General features: G+C 47.2%; 1 protein-coding gene across 5 annotated transcripts; it reads left to right on the forward strand.

The window, feature by feature from the left end:
* The first annotated feature begins 211 nt into the window (after positions 1–211).
* On the forward strand, positions 212–15,835 carry LOC144501456 (uncharacterized). 5 transcript variants are annotated; one of them, XM_078225232.1, is made up of 3 exons: positions 212–2,195; positions 5,650–5,867; positions 14,055–15,835. In XM_078225232.1, the coding sequence occupies exon 3, from the start codon at positions 14,394–14,396 to the stop codon at positions 15,150–15,152; it is 759 nt and encodes a 252-aa protein (XP_078081358.1). In that variant the 5' UTR covers positions 212–2,195; positions 5,650–5,867; positions 14,055–14,393; the 3' UTR covers positions 15,153–15,835. The 5 variants fall into 5 exon arrangements, with proteins under 5 accessions (XP_078081358.1, XP_078081355.1, XP_078081356.1 ...); XM_078225229.1 differs by lacking the exon at positions 5,650–5,867 and having other exon boundaries at positions 212–2,363; XM_078225230.1 differs by lacking the exon at positions 5,650–5,867.
* The last annotated feature ends 666 nt before the right edge of the window (positions 15,836–16,501 follow it).

Consider the following 16,501-nt stretch of genomic DNA (forward strand, 5'->3'; position numbering starts at 1 on the left):
AGTGGGTGTTGCGTGTGGAGTCTATGTTTCTAGCCCTATTTCTATTGCATTCTCTGCCTAGAAACATAGGCTCCACACGCAACAGCATGTGGAGGTGGAACTCAGGAAGGCGTAACCCCGGAAGATCTGACCCTGTAGGTTGTGACCTCCGGCGGGGGGGGAAGGTCCGGAGGGCAGTGCCCCGGATAGAGTGGCATCGGAGGTTTCCCTTCCTCTGCCCGGGCACTACCTTCCAGATTTTCTTCCAGGGGAGGGGAACCCTCCGAGGGTGTGACCTCCGGCAGGGGAAAAGTCCAGAAGGTGAAGCCCCGGATAGAGTAACCCTGGAGGGTTCCCTTTCTCTGGGAGAATGTCCGGGCACTCCCCTCCAGACTGAGTACACCAGAGGACCAACCACTCCCCTCCCTTCCTCCCCCCCGCCCCGCCCCCGCCCCCGCCCCGCCCCCCCGCCCGAACATTCATAAGGTTTAACTCCCGGAACGGAGTAACTCCGGAAGATTTCTCTCTTTCCCCGCCCCCACAGAAGGGGGAAAAACCAGGGGGACAAGGGTTGCAGATAAGTGTTAATCTGGCAGGCAAAAAATCCAGAGGGTGAAACTCTGGAGGGTTGCAGATGAGTCAATGGTCTCCATTCTTATTGAAAGGGAACTGTTTGTTACTCTCTCAAGGATGGTGTGATATTTTGTTAATGTTAGCTCTTGGTTTGCAGTAATTGTCAGTTGATTGTAACCTTAGAGGGCCTGGTCGCAGACAACTCATGATGTATGGCTGTTATTGTGTTTATATCAGGTGTTTATATAGTTACTATTGTGAAATTATAATGTATTTCAATCAAAACACATTTGGATGGAATGGTTTGTAACCGTAAATGTGTAGCCCCTTTGGTTTGGACGCAGTAAGTCGAAACCCCGGAAGGTGAAACCCTAGAAAATTAGATATCAGTGGTTAATATCGTGCTTCCATTAGGCTTTGTTTATATAATATTCTGGAACTATCATGTGTTTTGACTGTAATGTTTTGGATGGATTGTTTGTCGGCCCGGTAGGCATAGCCTCAAGGAAATTGCCCGCTAACCTGGGCTCCGTGGGCTGAGTCCCAGACCGGGGCAGATAATCTACATTGTGCTACATTGGTTTATAATTTACTGTTGTGAGACTATATTTTATTCTGGTTTGTAATTGGAAATTGTTTAAATGAAAAGCTCCAGCCACGCTGAGCTGTTGTCCAATGGGAAAGACGAAGTCCCGGACACAGGTCAGTACACCAGCTTTGTCTCGGGCTGCGCCCCATCCTAGTACATGCGCACTGCCCCTAAAACACGCACATGCGCATTCCCTAAATTTAGCCAATGCGCACTTCTGACTCACTGACTCTCTCCGTATCCGGCCAATGAGAAGATTTGGAGGACCGGAGGGACTCTGGTCCTCCAGCCAATCAGAGCGCGGGAGTTGTGTGAACGAAGATTGAGCTTCGGACAGATTCAAACTTCCTCCTGTCGCCCCTCTCCCTTAAGAGGCCAACATCTGTGAGTAAAACACTTCCTTATCGCTTCTAGGCCTTTTGGCTAAGATGCAAATGAGATCGCGCCTTGGAGAAGGTGCAATGTCTGCTCCAATCAGCTTGGATCATGTAGATCAAGCCCAAGATAAGTGGGAGGCCTGTTGTCAGCTTGGATCGGGAATGTCTCTCTTGCTGTGACTCTGAATTGGATTTTGATTGGATTGAATTGGATATATAAACAAAAAAAACTTTTCTTCTCCTTTCCGTTTCTTTTCTCATTCTGGGGGAAATTGGGAACTTGCAGCAACTGAAGCGAAAGGAAGTGAATCCAGGGGTGGTGCAGACTCTGGGAAGCTTAGCCCAGGTCACTCTCTCTCTCAAACTGGAAAATTACCCATCTATGCCACTGTTTCCTGTTAGCTAGTCAATCTTCTATCCACTCCAATATGTTATCCCCGTGGAGAACTTTTATTTGCTGCAATACCCTTTGATGTGGCACCTTTTATCAAATGTCTTCTGGAAATCTAAATACAGCTGGTTCCCCTTTATCCCGTTCCGATGGGGAATTTTAGGAAATTAAACAACACAGCAACTATCTCACTCACCACTTCTGTAAAACCCGAGAATGAAGCCCAGCAGGACCCAAGGACTCATCAGCTTGCAGCTCCAACAGTTTGTAGAGCACCACTTCCCTGGTAATTGTGATTTTTCAGAGTTCATCCCACACTTCTGTTTTCTGATATACAGCTGTTTCTGAGCTGTGACCTGTAACCTCTATTGTGAAGACTGAAGCAATTCACCTACCAGCTCATAATTTTTCATAATTTCTGGACTCACTTTCCAGAAGACTCTTAAGAAATGAGGTAAGGCAAGTGGCTGAAGTGTCAGTTGGGGAGTACTTTGTGTCCAGTGACACCATTAGTTTTAAAATATGGAAAAAGATAGGACGGGGCCACAGGTTAAGGCCCTAAACTGGAGCAGGGCCAATTTTGGGGGCATTAGGCAGGGTCCAGCAGATGTCAATTAGGTGAGTCTTTTTGAAGGGAAAGGAATGATTGGCAAATGGGAAGCTTTAAATAGCGTGATATCAAGAGTCCAGGGACAGTAAATTCCTTTTGGGATGATGGGAAAGGATGATAAATTTTAGGGATACCTGGCTCACAAGGGATATTGAGGCTCTAGTCAGGTAAAAGAAGGAAGCTGCAATACCTTCGATGTGGTACCTTATCAAATGCCTTCTGGAAATCTAAGTACAGCACATCAACCAGTTAAAGAAAGTCCCAAGAGGTTCTATAGATATATTAAGAATAAAAGGGTGGTTAGAGAGAGAATAGGTCCCATTAAAAGTCAGTGTGGCCATCTGTGTGTGAATGCAAAGGAGATGGGTGAGATTTTTAATGAATATTTCTCCTTGGTGTTTACTGCCGAGAACATCATGGGTGCTAAAGAAATAATGGAAACAAGCAATGATGTCTTGGGCCGCATGCATATGACTAGGGAGGAGGTACTTGCAGCCTTGAAGTGCATTAAAGTGGATAAATCTCCTGGGCCTGATCAAGTCCATCCTCGGGCCTGATCAAGTCCATCCTCAGACCTTCTGGGAGGCTAGGTAAGAAATTGCATAGGCCCTTGCAGAGATAATTGCTTCATCTCTTTTTCTACTGGTGAAGTTCGGAAAACGAGAGCATAGCTAATGTTGTTCTGTTGTCAAAGAAGGGTAATTACTTGCCAGTGAGCCTGACATCAGTGGCAGATAAGTTACTGGAGGGGATTCTGAGGGACAGGATCTACCAACATTTGGATAGTCACGGTCTGATTAGGGATAGTCAGCACAGCTTTGTGCATGGGAAGTAATTTCTGACAAATCTTTCAGTTTTTCGAAGAGGATGAATGAAGGTGGGACACTATTATATGGACTTTAGCAAGATGTTTGACAATGTCCTACATGGCAGGTCAGTCTGGAAGGTTCAGTCATATGGGATCCAGGGAGAGCCAGCAATTTGGATTTGAAATTGGCTTGATGGTAGGAAGCGGAGGGTGATGGTCGAAGAGTTGATAGGCAAAAGGTTGATAGAGAATTGATGGGCAAAAGGATCTGGGTATACAGGTACACGGGTCACTGAAAGTGGCAATGCAGGTGGAGAAGGTAGTGAAGAAGGCATATGGCATGCTTACCTTCATCGGCCAGGGTATTGAGCTTAAAAATTGGCAAGTCATGTTGCAGCTTTATAGAACCTTAGTTAGGCCGCACTTGGAATATAGTGTTCAATTCTGGTTGCCACACTACTAGAAGGATGTGGAAGCTTTGGAGAGGGTGCAGAAAAAATTTACCAGGATGTTGCCTGGTATGGAGGGCATTAGCTATGAAGAGAGGTTGGAGAAACTTGGTTTGTTCTCACTGGAGTGATGGAGGTTGATAGAAGTCTACAAGATTGAGAGGCATAGATAGTCAGAAGCTTTTTCCCAGAGTGGAAGAGTCCATTACTAGGAGGCATAGGTTTAAGGTGTGAGGGGCAAGGTTTAAAGGAGATGTACAAGGCAGATTTTTTACACGGAGGGTTGTGGGTGCCCCGAACTCATTGCTGGGGGAGGTAGTGGAAGCGGATACGATAGTGACTTTTAAGGGGTGTCTTGACTAGTACATGAATAGGATGGGAATAGAGGAATATGGTCCCCGGAAGGGTAGGGGGTTTTAGTTCAGTCAGGCAGCATGGTCGGTGCAGGCTTGGAGGGCTCAAGGGCCGGTCCTTGTGCTGTAATTTTCTTTGTTCTGGTCGCCACACTACCAGAAGGACGTGGAGGCTTTGGAGAGAGTACAGAGGAGGTTTACCAGGATATTGCCTGGTATGGAGGGGCTTGGTTATGAGGAGAGATTGGGGAAACTGGGGTTGTTCTCCTTGGAAAGACGGAGGATGAGGGGAGACTTAATAGAGGTGTATAAAATTATGAAAGGCATAGATAGGGTGAACGGTGGGAAGCTTTTCCCCGGGTCGGTGGTGACGTTCACGAGGGGTCATAGGTTCAAGGTGAAGGGGGGGGAGGTTTAACACAGATATCAGAAGGACATATTTCACACACAGGGTCGTGGGGGCCTGGAATGTGTTGCCGGGCAAGGTGGTGGAGGCGGACACACTGGGAACGTTTAAGACTTATCTAGACAGCTATATGAACGGAGTGGGAATGGAGGGATACAAAAAAGTGGTCTAGTTTGGACCAGGGAGCGGCGTGGGCTAATTGTTCCTGGTTTCTCGTTTCAAGGCTTCATTCTATGATCATCTTGCTGGTGCCAGTACAGAGTGAGACTGCGGATAGTTGGGAACCTGTCTCGGGGGCAGGGAATTCATATGGTGTTCGTGGAAGTGGAAATGACTAGGGTTGGGAAGCATTTTCCGATCAGGGCCATTGTGATCTCCTGGACTCGTTTCGATCGCCTCAGGGGGTCGGAGAGGAATTTCCCAGATTTTTTTTCCCCATATTGGCCCTGGGGTTTTTCACTCTGGGTTTTCGCCTCTCCCTGGAGATCACATGGTCTGGAATGGGGGGGTGGGGGTGAGTTAATAGGTTGTAATGAACAAAGCATCGTAGCTGTGAGGGACAGCTCGGTGGATAGGATATTGGTATGTAGATAGGCTGGAAAATTGGGCGGGGATCCTGGATTCAGGATTCAATCCTGGACCGGGGAGCGGCGCGGGCTTGGAGGGCCGAAGGGCCTGTTCCTGTGCTGTATTGTTCTTTGTTCTTTGTTCATTGTTTCTTTCTCAGACTGGAAGCCTGTGACTAGTGGTGTGCCTCATGGGTCAATGTTGGGACCCTTGTTGTTCATTTATGTAAATGATTTGGATGTGAATGTTAGTAAAGCATAGTGAGTAAATTTGCAGATGATACTAAATTTGGAGGTATCGTTGATAGCGAAGAAGTTTATCAAAAATTAGAGGGATCTTGATCAATTAGGGAAGTGGGCCGAGGATTGGCAAATATAGATAAGTGTGAGGTCATAGAATCATAGAAACCCTACAGTGCAGAAGGAGGCCATTCAGCCCATCGAGTCTGCACTGACCACAATCCCACCCAGGCCCTACCCCCACATATTTACCCGCTAATCCCTCTAATCTACGCATCCCAGGACTCTAAGGGGCAATTTTTTTTTAGCCTGGCCAATCAACCTAACCTGCACATCTTTGGACTGTGGGAGGAAACTGGAGGAAACCCACGCAGACACGAGGAGAATGTGCAAACTCCACACAGACAGTAACCCGAGCCAGGAATCGAACCCGGGACCCTGGAGCTGTGAAGCAGCAGTGCTAACCACTGTGCTACCGTGCCATGTTGCATTCTGGAAAGTCAAACCAGCACTTATACAATGAATGGTAGGACCCTGGCGAGTGAGGAATAGAGGGACCGAGGAGTACAAGTACATAATTCGTTGAGAGCGGCGTCACAGACAGAGTGGTGAATAGGTTTAGCACTTCAGTCAGGGCATTGAGTTGGGACATTATGTTACAGTTGTATAAATCGTTGGTGAGGCTGCACTTGGAGTATTGTCTACAGTTTCTCTGGCAGCTCATTCCATGTACGCACCACCCTTTGCATGAAAGAGTTGTCCCTCATGTTTTGGTCACCCTATTATAGGGTAGCACAGTGGTTAGCACTGCTGCTTCACAGTTCCAGGGACCTGGGTTCAATTCCCGGCTTGGGTCACTGTCTGTGTGGAGTTTGCACATTCTCGTGTCTGCGTGGGTTTCCTCCGGGTGCTCCGGTTTCCTCCCACATTCCAAAGATGTGTGGGTTAGGTTGATTGGCCATGCTTAAATTGCCCCTGAGATGTGTAGGTTAGTGGGTAAAATATGTAGGGATATGGGGATAGGGCCTGGGTGGGATTGTGGTTGGTGCAGACTCGATGAGCCAAATGGCCTCTTTCTATACTGTAGGGTTTCTATGATTCGAAAGGAAAGACATTGATAAGCTGGAAGGAGTGCAGAGAAGGTTTATGAGGATTTTGCCAGGACTACTGGGCCTGAGTTATAAGGAGCAGTTGGCCAGGCTAAGGCTTTATTCCTTGGCATGTAGGAGTATTGGGGGGAGTGACCTTATTGAGGGGCATAGATAGGATGAACACAGACAGTCTTTTTCCCAGGGAAGGGGAATTGAAAACTAGAGGGCACAGGTTTAAAGTGAGAGGGGAAAGATTTAAAAGGAACATGAGGGACAACTCTTTCATGCAAAGGGTGGTACGTACATGGAATGAGCTGCCAGAGAAAGTGGTTGAGGCAGGTTCAAATGCAACATTTAAAAAGCATTTGGGTAAGTATATGGATGGGAAAGGATTAGAGGGATATGGGCCAAATGTGAGCAAATGGGACCAGCTGGGGTTGTGGGGGTAGAAAAAAGAAATGTAGTCATAACTGGGGATTGTGTAGTTGGGGGCATTGACACTACTCTCTCTGGAAAATTATAGGCTGGTTAGCCTGAATTCGGTCATTGGCAAGATTTTAGACCCCATTATTAAAGATGATATCGCAGAGTACTTGGAAGTGCATGATAAAATAGGACCGAGTCAGCACGGCTTCATCAAGGGGAGGTCATGTCTGACAAATCTGTTAGAGTTCTTCAAGGAGGTAACAAGGAAGTCAGAAAAAGAACCAGTGGATGTGATTTATTTAGATTTCCAGAACAAAGAACAGTACAGCACAGGAAACAGGCCCTTCGGCCCTCCAAGCCTGTGCTGCTCCTTGGTCCAACTAGACCAATCGTTTGTATCCCTCCATTCCCAGGCTGCTCATGTGACTATCCAGGTAAGTCTTAAACGATGTCAGCGTGCCTGCCTCCACCACCCTACTTGGCAGCGCATTCCAGGTCCCCACCACACTCTGTGTAAAAAAAAAAAAAAAAATATCTCTCTGATATCTGAGTTATACTTCGCCCCTCTCACCTTGAGCCCGTGACCCCTCGTGAACGTCACTTCTGATCTGGGGAAAAGCTTCCCACCGTTCACCCTATCTATCCCCTTCATAATCTTGTACACCTCTATTAGATCTCCCCTCATTCTCCGTCTTTCCAGGGAGAACAACCCCAGTCTACCCAATCTCTCATAGCTAAGACCCTCCATACCAGGCAACATCCTGGTAAACCTTCTGCACTCTCTCTAACGCCTCCACGTCCTTCTGGTAGTGCGGCGACCGGAACTGGACGCAGTACTCCAAATGTGGCCGAACCAGCGTTCTATACAGCTGCATCATCAGACTCCAGCTTTTATACTCTATACCCCATCCTATAAAGGCAAGCATACCATATGCCTTCTTCACCACCTTCTCCACCTGTGTTGCCACCTTCAAGGATTTGTGGACTTGCACACCTAGGTCCCTCTGTGTTTCTATACTCCTGATGACTCTGCCATTTATTGTATAACTCCTCCCTACATTATTTCTTCCAAAATGCATCACTTCGCATTTATCCAGATTAAACTCCATCTGCCACCTCTCCGCCCAATTTTCCAGCCTATCTATATCCTGCTGTATTGCCCGACAATGCTCATCGCTATCCGCAAGTCCAGCCATCTTCGTGTCATCCGCAAACTTGCTGATTACACCAGTTACACCTTCTTCCAAATCATTTATATATATATCACAAATAGCAGAGGTCCCAGTACAGAGCCCTGCGGAACACCACTGGTCACAGACCTCCAGCCGGAAAAAGACCCTTCGACCACTACCGTCTGTCTCCTATGGCCAAGCCAGTTCCCCACCCATCTAGCCACTTCTCCTTGTATCCCATGAGCCTTAACCTTCTTAACCAACCTGCCATGTGGGACTTTGTCAAATGCCTTACTGAAATCCATATAGACGACATCCACGGCCCTTCCTTCATCAACCGTTTTTGTCACTTCCTCAAAAAACTCCTCCAAATTTGTAAGGCATGACCTCCCTCTTACAAAACCATGCTGTCTGTCACTAACGAGATTGTTCCGTTCTAAATGCACATACATCCTGTCTCTAAGAATCCTCTCCAACAACTTCCCTACCACGGACGTCAAGCTCACCGGCCTATAATTTCCTGGGTTATTCCTGCTACCCTTCATTAAACAACGGGACCACATTCGCTATCCTCCAATCCTCAGGGACCTCACCCGTGTCCAAAGAAGCGACAAAGATTTCCGTCAGAGGCCCAGGGGTGGCACAGTAGCACAGTGGTTAGCACTGCTGCTTCACAGCTCAAGGGTCCCGGGTTCGATTCCCGGCTCGGGTCACTGTCTGTGTGGAGTTTGCACATTCTCCTCGTGTCTGCGTGGGTTTCCTCCGGGTGCTCCGGTTTCCTCCCACAGTCCAAAGATGTGCGGGTTAGGTTGATTGGCCAGGTTAAAAAATTGCCCCTTAGAGTCCTGGGATGCATACGTTAGAGAGATGAGCGGGTAAAATATGTGGGGGTAGGGCCTGGGTGGGATTGTGGTCGGTGCAGACTTGATGGGCCGAATGGCCTCCTTCTGCACTGTAGGGTTTCTATGATTCTATGATTTCATCTCTCGTCGCCCTGAGCAGTCGAGGATAGATGCCATCAGGCCCTGGGGCTTTGTCAGTTTTAATGTTCCCTAAAAAACCTAACACTTCCTCTCTTGTAATGGAGATTTTCTCTAATGGGTCAACACCTCCCTCCGAGACACTCCCGGTTAACACGCCCCTCTACTTCGTGAATACCGATGCAAAGTATTCATTTAGGATCTCCCCTATTCCCTTGGGTTCTAAGCATAATTCCCCTCCTTTGTCCCTGAGAGGTCCGATTTTCTCCCTGACAACTCTTTTGTTCCTAACGTATGAATAGAATGCCTTAGGATTCTCCTTAATCCTGCCTGCCAAGTACATCTCGTGACCTCTTTTTGCCTTTCTAACTCCCCGTTTGAGTTCTTTCCTACTCTCTCTGTATTCCTCCAGAGCTCCATCTGTTTTCTGTTGCCTGGACTTAACGTACTGGAAGGCCTTTGACAAGGTACCATATAGGGGACTGTTAAATAAGTTCAGAGCTCATGGTGTTAAGGGTAAGATCCTGGCATGGATAGAGGATTGGCTGACTGGCAGAAGGCAGAGAGTGGGGATAAAGGGGTCTTTTTCAGGATGGCAGCTGGTGATTAGTGGTGTGCCTCGGGTCGGTGCTGGGACCGCAACTTTTCATAATATACATTAGCGATTTGGAAGAAGGAACTGAAGGCACTGTTGCTAAGTTTGCAGATGATACAAAGATATGTAGAGGGACAGGTAGTATTGAGGAAGCAGGGGGGCTGCAGAAGGACTTGGACAGGTTATGAGAGTGGGCAAAGAAGTGGCAGATGGAATACAATGTGGAAAAGTGTGAGGTTATGCACTTTGGAAGGAGGAATGGACGCATAGACTATTTTCTAAATGCGGAAATGCTTCGGAAATCAGAAACACAAAGGGACTTGGGAGTCCTTGTTCAAGATTCTCCTAAGGTTAACGTGCAGGTTCAGTCAGCAGTTAGGAAGGCAAATGCAATGTTAGCAACCATGTCGAGAGGGCTAGAATACAAGAGCAGGAATGTACTTCTGAGGCTGGAAAAGGCTCTGGTCAGATCCCATTTGGAGTATTATGAGTAGTTTTGGGCCCCGTACCGAAGGAAGGATGCGCTGGCCTTGGAAAGGGTCCAGAGGACGTTCACAAGAATGATCCCTGGAATGAGAAGCTTGTCGTTTGAGGACTCTGCACCTGTGCCTGTTGGAATTTAGAAGGATGAGGGGGGTTCTTATTGAAACTTAAAGGATACTGCGAGGCCTGGATACAGTGGACGTGGAAAGGATGTTTCCATTAGTAGGAAAAACTAGAACCAGAGGACACAACCTCAGGCTAAAGGGACGGTCCTTTAAAATAGAAATGAGGAGGAATTTCTTCAGCCAGAGTGTGGTGTATCTGGAACTCTTGGCCGCAAAAGGCTGTGGAGGCCAGGTCATTGAGTGTCTTTCAAACAGAGATAGGTTCTTAATTAGGGGTTATGGCGAGAAGGCAAGAGAATGGGGATGAGAAAAATATCAGCCATGATTGAATGAGGCACACCACTAGTCACCAGCTGCCATCCTGAAAAAGACCCCTTTATCCCCACTCGATGGGCCGAGTGGCCTAATTCTGCTCCTATGTCTTGTGGGAGGGCACCATGGTCGACATGGACCGGTTGGGCCAAACGGCCTGTTTACATGCTGTATTCCTCTATGACCAGTGCTCCATTTGTTCACTTTTTTTTCAAACACTTACTCTTACTTTTGGTCTTTGAGAGCTGGCTTTCTCTCAAACCCTAATTTTTCTTCCCTTATCATTCTTTTGATCATTCTTGGCCATTTTTTATATTCTGATCAGTTGTCTGAACTGCCAGCCATCATTGCACAACTGTATGTGTTAGTGGGCCAAGGCTGAGGCAGCCGTGTTATATATATTTATATAGAGAGAGAGTAGACCAATGTTTCGAGCCTGGATGACCATTTGTCAACTCTACTATAACTAGTAGAGATGATGGAGGAGAACCAGTGGATGTGGTTTATTTGGACTTTCAGAAGGCTTTTGACAAGTTCTCACGTAACAGACTACTATGTTAAGTTTGGGATTGCAGGTAATGTCCTGAGAGGGATCGAAAGCTGGTTAGCAGATAGGAAGCAAAGAGTTGGCATAAAGGGTCTTTTTCAGATTGGCAGTCAGTGACTAGTGGGGTTCCACAGGAATCTGTGCTAGGACCCCAACTGTTCACATTATATATTAATGATTTGGAAGAAGGAACTGAATGTATTATCTCCAAATTTGCAGATGATATGAAGTTGGGTGGGTGGGTGAGCTGTGAGGAGGATGCAGATTTGCTTCAGCGTGATTTGGACAGGCTGGCTGAGTGGGCATGTGCATGGCAGATGCAGTATAATGTGGATAAATGTGAGGTTATCCACTTTGGTAGCAATAATAGGAAGACATTATTACTTGAAAGAGTGTAAATTTGAGAGAGATGGATACTGAAAGAGAACTTGAAGTCCTCGTGCATCAGGTGCTGAAAATAAGTGTGCAGGTACAGCAGTAAAGAAGGCAAATGGTATGTTGGCTATCATAGCAAGAGGATTTGAGTCCAGGGATAGGATGTTTTGCTGAATTTGTATAGGGTGTTGGTGAGGCCACACCTGGAGTATTGTGTGTAGTTTTGGTGTCCTTATCTGAGGAAGAATGCCCTTGCTATTGAGGGAGTACAGAGAAGGTTTACCAGGCTGATTCCTGGGATGGCATGTCGGTCATATGAGGAGAGTCAGTAAGGATTATATGAGAGAGGATCTCATAGAAATTCTAACAGGGTTAGACAGAGTAGATTCAGAAAGAATATTCCCAATGGTTACGGAATTCAGAACTAGGGGTTATAGTTTGAGGATAAGGGGTAAACCTTTTAGAACTGAGGTAAGGAGAAATGTCTTCATCCAGAGGCTAGTGAATGTGTGGAATTCACTACCACACAATTTAGTTGAGGGCAAAATATTGTCTGATTTTGAGAAGAAATTATATGTAGCTCTTGGGGCAAAAGGAATCAAGAGATATGGGGGGAAGGGGGATCAGGATATTGAATTCAATGACCAGCCATGATCAAAATGAATGGCGGAGCAGGCTCGAAGTGCCGAATGGTCTACTCCTGCTTCTAGTTTCTATGTTTGTCAGTGCTCTGATGAAGGGTCACCCAGACTTGATAGATTGGTTCTATTCTCTCCCCGCAGGTGCTGTCAGACCTGCTGAGATTTTCCAGCATTTTTCTGTTTTTCTTTCAGATTCCAGCATCTGTAATATTTTGCCTTTATATGTATTTATATATCCATATGTACTGTGTTAACAAAATAGTGTTACTAACCGATAGAAAACATCTTGAGATTTAGCTGACTTGACCACATTCCTATAGCTATTCTGTCATTAAAGACAGTCATGGATCATTAAACTTGCCTAGCAGGGCCTCTCGTATCACACACAGGCAGCTGCTTTGTGAGACTGCTAGCAGTACGGATAAGCCAAGAGTGTCCTGGGATAAGCTAAGAGTGTCCTGGGAAGAGAGATTCATGGTGAAGGCTCAGGGACGGTTGATAAGATGGAGAATTCTATGATTCTAATGAGCATTCTTTCCTCTCTCATTCCCCAAAAGCTGTGAATCTCCATCCCACACATTTTCCCTCCATTCTCACTCTGCTGTATCTAATATTTGGCCTCCCAATTCTCCTTAAGAGGCTGATTGACAGATCCATGCTCACTGCTCCCTGTCTTGCTGAAATTGGGGTAGCACAGTGGTTCGCACTGCTGCCTCACAACGCCAGGAACCTGCATTCAATTCCGGCCTCAGGTCTGTGTGGACTTTGCACATTCTCTCCGTGTCTGTGTGGGTTTCCCCTGGGTCCTCTGGTTTCCACCCACAGTCCAAAGATGTGCGGGTTAGGTTGATTGGCCGTGTTAAATTGCCCCTTAATGTGGGGGGGGCTAGCTATGGGATTATGGGATAGGGCCTGGGTGGGATTGTGATTGGTGCAGACTCGATGGGCCAAGTGGCCTCCTTCTGTACTGTAGGAATTTTATGAAAATCTCCATGCAGGCTGCCAGATATATGTCTGTATGACTGATCTAAAAGGATGTGCAATATACAGACTGAGGGGGCGGGTGCTCCTGGGTCTGCGCGCCGGAGACGTCAGCGCGGAGCAGCGTGATTGCTATTGGCTGATTCAGGTAGGGCTCCATTGTGCCATCGCTATGACTGAGGGGCGTTCCCAGCACCCAGTGTCCCGTTGGCAGCAATATCACTGGTCACAGAAGCAAAACACTGTGGATTGGACACAGCTCAGCGCGGCTGGTGGTCAAAGCCCCTCCCACTTCCACATGTGGGCTCTGGCTCTGCCCCCTCATTGGTCAATCTCCGGCATGTAGACAATGGCAATGCAGGGAGGACCGGATGGGCACTGGTCGTCCAAGCCCATTCGAGTCCAGGCTTTGTGGGCACAGCTGCATAGGGCTTCCACCATTGTTAGGCCTGATGTGGAGATGCTGGCGTTGGACTGGGGTGGGCACAGTAAGAAGTCTCAACACCAGGTTAAAGTCCAACAGGTTAATTTGGGATCACTAGCTTTGGAGCGCTGTTCCTTCATCAGATGAGTAGAGAGGTAGGTTCACACTGCAGAGAACTGTGCAGCCTCAGTCATCAAGAATTTTCAAGACAGAGATTGATAGGTTTTGAGATGTTGAAGACAGCGAGCGATCTGGGGGATAGTGTGGGAAATGGTGCTGAGGTAGATCAGCCAATTCTCAATGAATGGTTGAGGCAGTTCGATAGGCTGAATGGCCAACTGCAGCTCCTACTTATGAAGCAGTGAGCATGGATCTGTCAATGGGCACCTTCAGGAGAATTGGGAGGGTGAATACAGCAGAGTGAGAATGGAGGGTGAGTGTGTGGGATGGGGATTTACAGCTTTTGGGGAAAGAGGAAAGAATGTCCCATAGAAACTAGAATCGTCTGTTCTGAATTTCTATCCTGTACTGACACTGGTAACTTTGTAAACTCGTTTACAGGACATTGAAAGAGGAATCACAGGCCGTAATCTCAAACGTCACATCTAGATCTGACAGTCATATTTCTTGGGACCTGAATATCATCAGCCTTTGAATCTAGAAGGAGAAGTGATTGTCCGGTCTGTCAATTTGAAAAGATTTCAAACATCAGTGAGACTGGAAAAGCACCAACACACTGGAATGAGTGTTCCAGTGCACTGACTGAAGAGCTTTAACCAGTTACACAGCCTGAATAAATATCTCACCATTCACAGCAGGGAGAGACTGTATTCGTGTTGTGTGTGTGGACAAGACTTCAACTGATTGTCCACCCAAGAGAGAGGCAAGGACATCTGCATCATGGAGAAACCATGGAAATGTGCAGACTGTGGGAAGAGATACAGAGCCCCATCTCTGCTGGAAACTCATCGGCGCAGCCACACAGGGCAGAGACCATTCATCTGCTCTCAGTGTGGGGAGGGATTCACTCGGTTGTCCCACTTGCAGCAACACCAACGGGTTCACACAGGGGAGAGGCCATTCACCTGCTTTCAGTGTAGGAAGGGATTCAGTCAGTTATCCAGCCTGCAGACACACCAACGAGCTCACACTGGGGAGAGACCATTCACCTGCTCTCAGTGTGGAGAGGGATTCAATCGGTTATCCAGCCTGCAGACGCACCAACGAGTTCACACAGGGGAGAGGCCATTCATCTGCTCTCAGTGTGGGGAGGGATTCACTCAGTTATCCAGCCTGCAGGCACACCAGCGAGTTCACACTGGGGAGCGGCCGTACCCCTGCTCTCATTGTGGGAAGGGATTCACGCAGTTATCTAGCCTACAGACACACCAACGAGTTCACACTGGGAAGAGGCCATTCACCTGCTTTCAGTGTGGAAAGGGATTCAGTCATTCATCCAGCCTGCGGATACACCAGCGAGTTCATACTGGGGAAAGACCATTCACCTGCTTTCAGTGTGGGAAGGGATTCAGTCAATCATCCGATCTGCAGAGACACCAGCGAGTTCACACTGGGGAGAGGCCGTTCACCTGTTCTCAGTGTGGGAAGGGATTCAGAGTTTCATCCCAGCTGCTGAGACACCAACAAGTCCACGAGTGATTACAGGGTCAGATTCCGTTGTTATTGTTTCTCTCTCAATTACATCCAGGACTGCATCTTGTTCAGTCTCACAGTTGATCAATGGGGAGGGTCGGAGGATTTCTTTCTGCTGGACTGGCCAGTTTCATGACTTTGCCTCCAGTGGGCTGATGCTCTTTGAATCTTGTTGTAAATACCTCGTTTCAAATTTCACAAGGATCACAGAGTGACAGGGTGTTAGGAAGTTCAGAGATATTTAGTCAGCATTTCTGTTTGAAATCCCCCCCCAAATGCCCATCGAATTTTCTTTGTAATTGTTTATTGTCTCCACTTCCTCCACCCTTGTAGGCAGCAGGTTCCAGGTCATTACCATTCGCTGCATCAAAATATTCTTCCTCACATCCCCCCACTTCATCTCTGACCCAAAACCTTAAATCTGTCTCCCCCTTGTCCTTGTCCCATCAGCTAATGGGAACAGCTTTTCTTTATCCACCTTATCTCAACCTGTCAGAATCTTGTCGACCTCAATCAAATCTCCCTTCAACCTCCTTTGCTCCAAGGGGAACAACCCCAGCCTGACACCGGCAATAAAGAACAAACTAACAATATGTTAATACCTGAAATCAAATTGGAATGTTTCATTTCTGTTTTAAAGATATTGTGAATGTTATTGTCCTGGACAATAAAAGAATTGGAATAACTCACCTTGGGTGTGGTTGAATGGAATATATCAATCTGTGAAGACTTGTGCTTCAGAACTTGCCGCTCCCCCAGCCAAGCTCTTCCAGTACAGTTACAACGCTGGCATCTACCCAACAATGTGGAAAATTGCCCAGGTATGTCCTGTACACAAAAAGCAAGAAAAAGCCAACCTGGCCAATTACTGTCCAATCAGTCTACTCTCAATCATTAGTAAAGTGATGGAAGGGTCATCAACAGTGCGATCAAGCAGTACCTGCTCAGCAATAACTGCTCAGTGACGCCCAGTTTGGGTTTCGCCAGGGTCACTCAGCTCCTGACTTCATTACAGCCTTGATTCAAATATGAACGAAAGAGCTGAATTTTAGGGGTGGTACGGTAGCACAGTGGTTAGCACTGTTGCTTCACAGCTCCAGGGACCTGGGTTCGATTCCCGGCTTGGGTCACTGTCTGTGTGGAGTCTGCACATTCTTCCTGTGTCTGCGTGGGTTTCCTCCGGGTGCTCCGGTTTCCTCCCACAGTCCAAAGATGTGCGGGTTAGGTTAATTGGCCATGCTAAATTGCCCCTTTGTGTCCTGGGATGCGTAGGTTAGAGGGATTAGCGGGTAAATATTTGGGGATAGGGCCTGGGTGGGATTGTGGTCAGTGCAGACTCGATGGGATGAACTGTA

This window comes from Mustelus asterias, chromosome 12, assembly GCF_964213995.1.
Source record: "Mustelus asterias chromosome 12, sMusAst1.hap1.1, whole genome shotgun sequence".
Lineage (NCBI taxonomy): Eukaryota > Metazoa > Chordata > Chondrichthyes > Carcharhiniformes > Triakidae > Mustelus > Mustelus asterias.